The 11,482-nt window shown below is 40.1% G+C and overlaps 2 protein-coding genes across 7 annotated transcripts in view; one reads left to right on the top strand and one right to left on the bottom strand.

Moving 5' to 3' along the window:
- The window catches only part of LOC122532373 (tyrosine-protein kinase Src64B), a 90,338-nt gene extending 85,284 nt beyond the window's left edge, over positions 1-5,054 (top strand). For 2 of the 3 annotated variants that reach the window (XM_043661109.1, XM_043661108.1), the window contains 5 exons: positions 654-845; positions 1,394-1,604; positions 1,777-2,030; positions 2,603-3,313; positions 3,972-5,054. In XM_043661109.1, the coding sequence (XP_043517044.1) occupies positions 654-845; positions 1,394-1,604; positions 1,777-2,030; positions 2,603-3,313; positions 3,972-4,186 (1,583 nt within the window). In that variant the 3' untranslated portion in view covers positions 4,187-5,054. The remainder of the gene's footprint in view (positions 1-653; positions 846-1,393; positions 1,605-1,776; positions 2,031-2,602; positions 3,314-3,971) is intronic. The other variant, XM_043661110.1, reaches the window with a different exon arrangement.
- A 3,811-nt stretch (positions 5,055-8,865) lies between these two features.
- LOC122532375 (ras guanine nucleotide exchange factor L) lies at positions 8,866-11,164 on the bottom strand. Of its 4 annotated transcripts, none has more exons than XM_043661114.1 (2): positions 10,687-11,164; positions 8,866-9,772 (listed from the first exon to the last, which is right to left on the bottom strand). In XM_043661114.1, exons 1-2 carry the CDS (start codon positions 10,800-10,802, stop codon positions 9,025-9,027), a joined length of 864 nt encoding a protein of 287 aa, XP_043517049.1. In that variant the 5' UTR covers positions 10,803-11,164; the 3' UTR covers positions 8,866-9,024. The 4 variants fall into 4 exon arrangements, with proteins under 4 accessions (XP_043517049.1, XP_043517050.1, XP_043517051.1 ...); XM_043661115.1 differs by lacking the exon at positions 10,687-11,164 and adding an exon at positions 10,281-10,672; XM_043661116.1 differs by lacking the exon at positions 10,687-11,164 and adding an exon at positions 10,309-10,669.
- Positions 11,165-11,482: the final 318 nt, after the last annotated feature.

Below are 11,482 nucleotides of genomic sequence, written 5' to 3'. Positions count from 1 at the left end.
TAAAAATAAAGAAAAAAAAAAAAAAAAAGAGAAAGAACACGGAGGTGAAATCTGATCGCGATGTTTAATTATGGCGAATTAAACGAGAGATTCGATTTGTCAGAAGCATCGTCAAAGAGAATGCCGAACGTAGCCAATTGTCGAATTGAAAGTCCCCTTTGACGCGATCAATCGAAGTATTATATTATTGAACGAAGTGTGCGCCGAGCTTTACCAATTACTCGGACCGTTGTTAATCCTACTTTTTTAATCGATCGATCGAAGCTGGTAGAATTGCTGGTAGAATAGTGAATTCGTAGTTATTGAAATGATGGTGCAACCACGGGCATCGGGAAAATGGTTCTCTGATTGTCCGATGCCCATGCTCGCCGCCGAGAAGTATTCTTTGAATATCTTAATCGCAAAATGCATGAGAACTCTTAAAATCTTAGCACCAGTATATCTCGTCTCTCCCTCTGATGTAGTAGTTCGAATGAAAGTGAACAGAGGTGCAACCTCCATCCATACATTCATTTTTGAAGCAACCGCTTCCGTCGATCTACCATGTAGATCTTTCTGAGATTTACATCTGAAAACGTCTCGGCACTCGTAAGATCGTTTTGTCACACTGTGTCTCACTGCGTCACACACAAATGCTCGGCTTGGTTATCCAGGTTACAAGAAAGCAGATACAGGACTGAGCTCGAAACACAGTAATGGAGGCTCCTTGGACCGGTACACAGCTGACCCGAATCAGAGGGGTGTACAAACGAGGGCAGATATCATACGACCGAGGCCGACACCTTGTAAGCTCCAAATTCCTCACCAGCCCCGTAAAACAAGCTCGCCTGTCGTTAAGCCTGCATGTGTGTATTCTTTTTTCATTTTCTTTTTATTTCTTTCACTTGTCTTCTTTCAGCGTGCCATTTATGTTTTGCCTGAGCTTCCGAGCGGATAGACGGCGAACCGTAATTTTTATACGGTAACCGCTTCGGCTCGGAATAGATGTGCAGCTCGATGAATTAAAGCTTGATACGGAAGTTATATTAGAAAACGCTTTGATCCCCATATACGTTGCTGTAGATTTCTTGCAATCTCACGGTAAAATCGAATTGAACATAAAGCGTTGCTTGCTGTATTTTTTCGCATTTCTTTCTCAAATTTCTTTCACACGATATATAATTCGCTATAATGACAATTTGCTAATCGCGAAAAGAAAAAAAAAAAATGTCGAATTTTTATGCCAACCAATCAAAACCCCTCGACCATTTTCAAGTTTCGTTCCGTTTCGACGACGATTTCTCAAAATATATATATATATCGTCTGGTTCGCTAGAGTTCGCAAGGCTCTGGATCTCTTCAACAGGAATTTTCGTCGAAACGTGTAGTAACATTTTCTCTGTCCTCGAAACAGCGCATTCGCAGAGGTCGAACAAGATCGTGGTGGCCCTGTACAATTACACGGCGCGTGAGAGCACGGACGTCAGCTTCGTAAAGGGCGACCGGATGGAAGTATTGGACGACTCGGAGCCCGACTGGTGGAAAGTTTTACACTTGACAACTTTGCAAGAAGGTCTCATCCCGTGGAACTTCGTGGCCGTCGAGCGTTCGGTCGAGAGCGAGGAGTGAGTGATATCTCTCTCTCTCTCTTCATCTTCCAATTAACAGTTTATATAATACACTCTTGCACAAGGATCTTGCTTTTTCTTCCCCTCCTTTGCCACGAGTTTTTTCTGGCGACTATCTCGGACGTTGTCCATCTTCTCTCTTTTCTTTTTTCCCGGATCTCCCCGTCAGTTGGTTTTTCGAGAACGTCTCGCGCAAGGAAGCCGGGAAGCTTCTGCTGGTGGACGAGAATCCACGGGGGACGTTCTTGGTGAGACCCAGCGAGCACAATCCACGGGGATACAGTTTATCTGTGAAGGACTGGGAGGAGGGAAGGGGCCATCATGTAAAACACTACAAAATTAAGCCGCTCGACAATGGAGGATTCTTTATCGCCACCAACCAGACATTCCCGACTCTGCCCGCCCTCGTTATGGCGTACAGCAGTAAGTTTCGCGCTGAATTTTCACAGATTTATTTTTTCAATCTATTTTCCTTCTCTCTCTCTCTCTCTTTTCCTCTGCAATATTTTACTATCAAACTGTTTGTACTGTTCGCGAAAAATACTAGGGGATAAGTCACGTTTCCTATTTTTTTTTTTTTTTTTTTTTTTCACGCAGAGGCAATTTTAAAATTCAACGTTTCGGTATCTCGGTACTTTGTCACGATAAATTTTCGCTTTTGTGAAAACCGTATTCGCGTATGTGGAATTCCGAAGCTTTTAAGTACCAACGTCCGATATATCGATACCTATATAATATCTGAGAAAGCCGAAAGTGGTCTCGAGTCTTTATTTGATTTGATTAACTTTGAAAATATAGAAACTACGATAATTTATACGCGAAGACATGTAAAATTAAACTTCGCCTGGCGATTTAAATCCGTCCACTAGCAAATGGGGACGGATTTAAATACCCCGTCCTTAGAAGGCTAAACCACGCTACGTTTATACTGTATCGGTATCAACGATCCAATTGGAATTTCAACATTCACTGTACTATATACGAACACGTTGCAGAGAACGCGTTGGGTCTCTGTCACGTGCTCTCGAAGCCATGCCCGAAACCGCAGCCGGACATGTGGGACCTCGGGCCCGAGTTGCGCGACAAGTGGGAGATCAACAGGAACGAGATCCAGCTGATACGGAAGCTGGGCCACGGCAATTTCGGCGAGGTGTACTACGGCAAGTGGAGGAACAAAATCGAAGTGGCTGTGAAGACGTTGCGGCCGGGCACCATGTCGACGGAGGCGTTCCTTCAGGAGGCGGCCATCATGAAACAGTTCCGGCACAGACACCTGGTCGCGTTGTACGCGATCTGCTCCAAGGAGGAGCCGATTTACATCGTGCAGGAGTACATGTGCAACGGCAGCCTGCTGGACTTTCTCAGGACTGGTGACGGCAAGTACATGCAGTTCGAGGATCTGATCTACATAGCCGCGCAAGTGGCATCCGGCATGGAACACCTCGAGAGCAAACAGCTGATACACAGAGACCTCGCCGCGAGGAACGTGCTGATAGGCGAGAAGAACAAAGCGAAGATCTGCGACTTTGGCCTTGCCAGGGCGATCGAGGACGACGAGTACTGCCCCAAGCAGGGAAGTCGGTTCCCCGTTAGGTGGACAGCCCCCGAGGCCATCGTCTACGGCAGATTCAGCATCAAGAGCGACGTTTGGTCCTACGGTGTGCTGCTGATGGAGCTTTTCACTTATGGCCAAGTTCCTTATCCTGGTGAGATTCGTTATGCGATAATGTTAATAATTATATTGACTGATAATTAAGGTGACAATTATATTAACCCATTGAACTCGAGGGAATACTTAAATCTAGCCAATGAGTCCTCTTTTTATAATTTGCTGATAATTATACATTTGGTGTTGTACGATGCGATGCATCGTAGTATAACATCTGAACAGTCCAGAGTGAAAGCTGTAATAACGGCGTAAGAGGAACAAAAGTATTTCAGAAGAAGAAATTTTCAAAGACGGTCATAAACTAGACGTAATTCATAAACTAGACTTTTTATCGCTTTTTACAAAATTTCAAAAATGGTGGAGTATGTTACTTTTCCACTCTCGTATATTATACTTGCTCTAAGCAAACCCGCGATGCACGTTGACGATTGCTTTAAATTTAAAACGAGATCACACACGTTGGATAGATATGATCGAACAAAATTTCGCCAAATTAAATACCATTTGAATGATTATTCCCAATGCTGTATCATTTTATTTGAATTGACGATTCGTAAATAAATAAATTGCTGGCAGATGACACGAAAAATGTTCGCCGAGGGCAAAGGGTTAATTTAATGACATAATGACGTTTGTTCATTTCCTCTGAATTTCGTAACGAAGAACTACTTACTAAGAGATAACTGATTTGACAGGTATGCAGGGTCGCGAAGTGATCGAGCAGATCAATAAAGGCTATCGGATGCCTAAGCCGTTGAATCACCCGCTGCCGGACAGCATTTACCGACTAATGTTACAATGCTGGGACGCCAGTCCGGAGAAGCGACCCACGTTCGAGTTCCTTAATCACTATTTCGAGTCGTTCAACGTCACTAGCGAAATACCGTATCTAGAACCGCCAACTGACTGATACACAGCTCACATGCAGAGTCACCTGGTACCGCACGGTCATTTTCATCCGGCGCACATCAATTGTGCCATGGAGTTTTATGGTATTTACTGCTAGATCTCCAGATAGCAATCCATCTGGAGGCTCCGTTACCGTGTTCTTTTTTTTTTTTTTGTTTTTTTTATAAAAGACAATTTTTATTGTCTGCGCGAGTAAATGAATTCTAAAAGAAAAAAGAAAAAAAAAAGAAGAGAAAGAAGAGAAACGAAAAGAGAGAGAAAGAATTGACGAAAGTACACAGAATCGTACAGGAGAACACATTTTGTCACAAGCTGTCTCTCTCTCTTGACGGCGAAGAAGAATTTTGTAAACGTTACCAAATTTCTCGAAGCAATCGTTGTTAAAAAACGCTGCCAAAAGAGAAGGGGGAAAAATTCCGTGATAATCGTGGATGATTTAACAAGTGTTCTTTTTTTATTATCTATGAAAATTGAACGTCACCGAGGAAAAGCATTTCACGAACAATGATTTTGTGTGCCATGGAACTTTAATACGAGAAACAAGAAATGAAACTGGGTCTTGTGTTCGTACTGTATATCGCCAAGACTTTGTGACCAATCGTGGATAACTGCCGACTACTAACGAGTCAAAACGTTGCGACTGAAAAATATAAGAATATTAGAATTTCTCTACCCACTACGTACCCAATATATATATATATATATATATATAAATAAATATATATAAATATATAGAATTTAAAATGGAATCGTTCAACGTTCGAGCTATTTATTAAGCATTTTCACAATTTGGAGAGTATATTAAAAATATTTGACAAAAATAAAAAAAAAAGTATCTTATTATTGCAGAAGAAAAGATATTTAGAGGGTAGAACGGAACCAGTTGAGAACTAAAAAAAGTAGAATTTTAAATGGTAGACGATGTAATCGATCTGTATTAATCCGTCAATGTATGATTACGACGCAGATAAACGGAAGTGTCGCAACAATTGTGTAATCCGCGCGATTGCTTCTTTATCGATCAATCGAATCAATCGCGAGCGATTTCTCCTAAGATCTAAATGTTTTATTTTTCATTTTGGATTCACTCTTTGAAAATCCAAATGCACGTCGATCATCAATGTAATAAACTAGGAGTGCGCAAGCTTTTCGTTTGATTTCGAGCGATACGTCGAGTAGGACAATATTTTATACGAGAGATTAAAATACGTTTTATAAATGTTAAACGAGAAAGACCTTTCCAATGTATTTTTGTTCCGCGAACAGTGTATCCCAAATGTACGATTCGAAAAACATACATTCGTTTCTCCGATGCGTATACATATACGTATACATACATGTATATTATTATTATTTTTTACTGTGATTGCAATCTGTAAAAAAAAAAAAAAAAAAAAAAAAAAAAAAAAAANTTTTTTTATTCACTAAGATGAAGAGAGTAAGAGGAAGTTACTAATAATAGAAACAAACGTATGTATGTTATACGACTGCACGTCGCCACGAGAGGTGACCGACATTATCTTTGAAACTACGTGAATCTATCGAGAAAAAAATAAAATGAAATTAAAAAAAAAAAAATACTAGAGATACTACTCGAAAGGTAAAGATTAAATCATCGATGTTGCTCGTACAAAGTGTTTGAAGAAAAGAAAAGAAAAAAAAAAAAAAATTGTAAATTTTCTACTTAAACATACAAACGACAAGTTAGGGTAGAGTTTAGGCGTTAGGCCCGTGAAAGATAGTTGTAAAATCTCCTCGGGATGTGAAACGCCCCCTCGAATTCTCATTTTCGTAATTCCGTTGTACAAGAATATTCCCCGGACAATGGGTTTCCATCTCGAGGACGTATATCGTTGTCTCGTCATGGTCGTCCTCCGCGGAACGTATCGTTAGAACGTGTAAGTCCGTAAGCGTACACTGAACTATGGTCACGATAAACAAGATGAGCCATCATGACAGTTTAGATATATGTATAAAAACATTTAAACGAGTAAGAACAGGGAGAAAAAAAATATTGAGCGAACGAGTGTGATGGAGGGATCGCGAGAGAAGAAGAGAGGTGAAGAGAAAAGATAATAGAGTATAAGTATGAAAGTGTGAGTGACGATAAGGTGATTACGTACGTGTGAGTGCAGTGAATTGTTACACCTGCGAATGTGTGGTATTTTTTTCACGCGCATCTCTGCCGTGAGCAGATTAAGAAACCAGCAATAAAATGTCCTGCTTCTTTGTACGGTCCGTGACTATTGCTCAATAGGAAGAAAATTCGATTCGTTTTCACAAACGAAACGGGACACAGCACAGAACGTCTGACAAGCCAGTGTGTTTGTTATCTATTAACAAACTGCAATACAAAGTGATTCCAAACGGGCATCGATACGATTGGTACACATCGATTCGAACGTATACGGGATACTTTTACCGGGACCGGTCGCGAACTCGACATTCTATTGCCACCATTATATAGCGTACCGATAAATATAATGTTTTTTACTATAATTAGCGAGGCAAACACCACATACATACCTTCATTGTGTGAGTTGACTAATTTATTCTATATAATAGTATATGATGCGGTGAATGCACGTGAAAAAGCATCATGTTTACGTAGTGTTTAGAAATGTAGCTGTATTACGTCCAGTAAAACTTTTTCTATGAGCGTTTTATACCGATCAAAATGTTGTTGTGTTTCTCACGGAGAAAATGGTCATTTAAGATTATCCGCTAACGATCATGTTGTCGCCATAGTTCGTAGACGTATTGAAATATACAATTGTGCACGAATCCGATTCGTCGAACCGATGGCAAACACACAATGTCCATCATGTATAGAAAGTAACGTTTGATTTTTCTCTATCTTGAATGTCAACACTGTCGCATATACATCATTTTATCCGGACAAGACGAAGAGAGTAGTATATTTAAATGTTAAATACTGGTAAGGGCATCATGTGGCCTTTCCACTGGACCTAGAGACTGATATTGTTTAGACAAGAGGAACAGATCAATTGCATTTGAACTTATATCTGACGACTATACATATACATGCTCGAGCAAATTTTTCACGAGGATAATTGAAATTTCAATTTTTCTTACGAAGCTCTAGAATGAGAGAACAAATTTGGTACATTGGTAGTAGTAGCATTCAGAAGCTATCTCGATTTTATACTTGTTTGTTCGTATTACGAATTAGAGATTCGAGCAGACGTATACGCTCTTTCTATTGTATCATAAAGTAACAACAAATCACGAAAGATTTTTCAATAACAAGAAACAACAGAAAACTTGCATCGACGTATCTGGGGATGCATTCGAAATCGAATTCTAGTCGGGAGACGCTGCGTGTTTTGTAGCTTGATTGGAACATGTACATGTTCCAATCTCTGATGGAAACTATCACGAATGCAATAATGCTATCATCGTTGTGCTTTCGGTAGTCTGAAGGAAGACGTGCATACTCAATATGCCAATTGATTTATGCGAGGCTATCGATTTTCAACCATTCGTTGCCATGAATGGTGCATAGGATATTAAGGTTTTAGAATTAAAATGTTTCGAGCTAAACATTTTGTAGCCTATGAATATTTGTCGTCATGATTGTCAAAGCAGTACTTTATAACGTTAGTTCTATTTTTATTACTCTTTGTCAAATAACTATTTTTACCGCTTGATTATCGCGAAATCGTGTGACAGTTTCACTGTATCTTTTAAAGTATGAATTATAACACGTGGTACGGTTGCGTACGATTTTCTATTTTCAAATTATACCTTCTTCTTTCGAACACTGCGTCTCTCGGCTTGGGGACAAGTTTTCACGAAACTTGATAGTTTGATTCTTTCTGTAATTCGTAAAATACAAAGAAGTACATCGTTGAATATTTTTTTCTACAAATTTTGAAAATTTGCTTCGTTGTGGCTCCGTTCAAATGAAATTTTAATAAATCTGTGATATAGTGACAGACCTCATGTTTTTTGATACAGAGTTTGAGTATTGCGCGGGGCTACCAACGAAATCAACGTGTCGGAAATTGCTTAATAAATTCTTTGTAAATGTTGAAAAATGAAAAAAACAGTCGTCACGTGATGCGCACACCAAATAGATGGATATTTTTTAATGCATTTAGGCTTTCGTCAAGGTCTTCACAACACACCGCGCGTCAACATGGTTCACTCGTACCTAAAGTAAAAATGGATCAATATATCGTCATTGTTTACGTACCAAAGCTTATTATTATTAAGTAATTTAATGGTTACTTTGTATCATTGTATTAAATACCATAAGCCTATGCAGATAAATATATTATGTATCATATTAACAAACGATATTTATATATATTTTATCCACACGACTTTTTATCCATACGAACACGCAAGTAAATTGAGATGAGTTAGTTGCAAGAAATTTATTCTAATACCGATGTTTGATTTCGTAATACAAAAATTTTATAAACAAATTTCCTTCATTACCAACTAAACGAAATAATTAAACAAAAACAACCTTAGGAAACAAATAATACATTTTCGTTTATAATTAATATCCTCGCGATATTTAATATCCTTTGTTTATTCTCACATTACTCTTATTTAAATGACGTTCAAATTTAATTTGAATCATTTCAATACTCCTTTTCTCTACAAAAGATGCAGATTTTTTTCAATACTTTTTTTTCTTTTTTTTAAATTGTATATTATGTATAATTTAGGTACCAAATTAAATTGGATTTGTAGCAAACATACAGTACTTAGACTTGCATCAATCCGCAATCTAAACGTTGCGCGCTAGTCTTTTGAAAAACTGTATATAAGAAATCTGTCTCGTTACAATTTAATATATTATAATTAAATATACATCATCTCTGCCATGTGTGACATCTTCTTTGGAATATGAACAAACTCCTCGAAGTAGCTGGCAAGCTCATCAATAGTGACATCGCATGACGGTGGAGATATTCGTGCTTGTGCTGAACATGTATTCGAAGTTGAAGTTTGACCGCCGGTTGAACCAGTAATTTCCAATTGACTATTATTATTATTGTTAACGTTGTTGTTGCTATTATTGTTATTGTTACTATTGTTACTACTGCCTCCACCTGGACCAGGCCCTCTTTTTAAGCTTGGCATAGTGTTACTGCGTGCCCGTTGGAAACTACTAGCTTGATAATCGTCTTGGATGCTGGTGTCATCCTTGGCTTGTCTAGAGTCTTGACTAATGTTCAGTGCTTTAAAGTCCTTTGCAACCGTACCATGGCCAAAAATCTTAGAACTCTTACCACAGATACTAAATTTACATGTTTCTTTAAGCAACGTATTCGCTAGGTCATCACTGAGACAATTAGTGCCAGTAGTATTGTTTAACTTTAAAACAGCCTCTTTGATTATCGAGTTCTTCTTGGTTTTGTCGAGTGCTCTTTCGTTCTTTGATGGTTTGAAATTCGTTGTGCTTTTCACACCTCTGGAGCTGATTGCAGTTGACGTCGGTCTGACCGGCATCAATCTCTTTTGAAACAAGTGACTGCAGTCGGAACTGACTTGAGCTTTACTTGTTCTAAATGGATTCGACGGCTTCACGCTGTCGGTTGGTGTAACGCTGAAACAGCAGAGAGAAAGAGAGAGAGAGAGAGCATTAGTTGGTAATTAACGAATGAGAAATGATTATTGTATGTAATTGTAATGTAACTCTTTCGAGATTCACATATTAAAATCCGTAAGAAGAACAGATTCCGAGATACCACAAGAATGTTAACCAAGCAACAATTTCAAATCATCAATCTGACGATGATTCATCATTCTTATGCCGCATAACCTTGAATCCCCAGATATTGGTAAACGTTCGTTTCTTATGCAACACAGCGTGAAACTACGTGAACCCGTATCACAGCCGCGGAAAAAAAAGAAAGAGTAGGGCTGGGATTGTATTCGCTGTCGGTTAATAAACGTCAATCGCGTCCCAACGAGCAAACGATCAATCATTCCACTTCACTTTGTCACGTCTATCTTCATTTTCTCGATCTGACTCACGCGTAAATCATTCGCGAAGAGCAACAACGTCCAGCAAATGTAGATGACTCTGTGCACTCGGTGTCCCTTAAACTTACTCGGGGGATATGTAAACATTTTGCTTACGGATCGTAGTCGATGTTGTGGTCGTTGTTGTTGCTGTTGTTATTTCGCAGCATCGCGAATAAGAAACGACGATCATTGAAATGCGCATTCACGAGCGCCTGCATAATTAACGGATCGTCGTCGGCAGAGGACGTACCACGACGACGAGTAAACAGAAATCGTCGCGTAGCCGTGGCGAAACGAGCGGCAGCTCGGTTTGGAGACCTTGACCGCGCGTTGAAAACGAAAATCGCGTCGCAGAAACGAATCCGCGATGCGCGAAACGGGCGACAACGAGGGGGAACTGCGAACCAGTCCCCGAGGCGCTGGAAACACGGGAGACACGGAGAAGCACAGCCGCTTATTTAACGACGGTAATTTCTGGCGGTGAATGCTTACTGAGAACAACTCGACGACAGGCGATCAATCTCGAGCCTCTCCAAGCTCGCCGGCAGCACTTCGTCGGCCATGGTAACAATTTCGCACGATTCCGTGCTCAGCGTTTGCGGCAACATGGCATCATGTCGAATCACTGTTGGCAAACAACGCGTTGACAGCGCGTCGGAAAATTCCAGAACGCGAGGCACACGACGCACCGTGAAATAGGTTAGAACGACGACAGGCTGAATTCCACGGCCGCGACATTCACTCGCGTTTCTTTTTCCCTCCCTTTTTCTGTTTTTCTTTTTTTCTCTCTTGGTTCCGCCGAGCCGTGTTCAGTCACGTTTTCCCGTATTGAACACGTTCGTTGCCGAGTTCGATCATCCGGACACCGTTCGCGGACGCGACGTTGAAAATCAATTAATCATCGACAGCACGTAAATAAACAGACTTTTGCGCGCAACTGCCATTTTACTGCTGCCTCGTACCGGAAGCGACTGTTTTAGATGGCGCTCCGACCGCGTCCTCGTCACGCGCCAGTCGCGGTTTGAACTTTCGAAACTTGGACCGTCTCGTCGGCGTCATTCGAAAAACGAGAATCCGCGTGAAATCGGTTCCGTTTGACATTTTTAATCTTATCTACGAAAAGATGAGCGATCGCGTGATAATTTGTTCGTATTTCAATGTGTGAGTGCGGTGTAGCTTTTTAATTTGCGTGATGTGACGTATCGTTTGCGTACATAACCTTACATTCTCCATTGTATTTTATCACCATTATTATTGTAACAAATGTGGATTTATAGTGGGAAATTTA

The sequence above is a fragment of the Frieseomelitta varia genome, unplaced genomic scaffold, assembly GCF_011392965.1.
Source record: "Frieseomelitta varia isolate USP_RPSP 00005682 unplaced genomic scaffold, Fvar_1.2 scaffold_452, whole genome shotgun sequence".
Taxonomy (NCBI): Eukaryota; Metazoa; Arthropoda; class Insecta; order Hymenoptera; family Apidae; genus Frieseomelitta; species Frieseomelitta varia.
This window is presented reverse-complemented; position numbering and strand designations above follow the sequence as displayed.

Bases quoted from the DNA above. Each gene is read 5' to 3' on its own strand.
- LOC122532375 (XM_043661114.1), bottom strand. From the start codon at position 10,802: ATGTTGCCGCAAACGCTGAGCACGGAATCGTGCGAAATTGTTACCATG. The intron at 9,773-10,686 runs GTAAGCATTCAC...CTGCTGTTTCAG, and splicing joins CTGTCGTCGAGTTGTTCTCA to CGTTACACCAACCGACAGCG.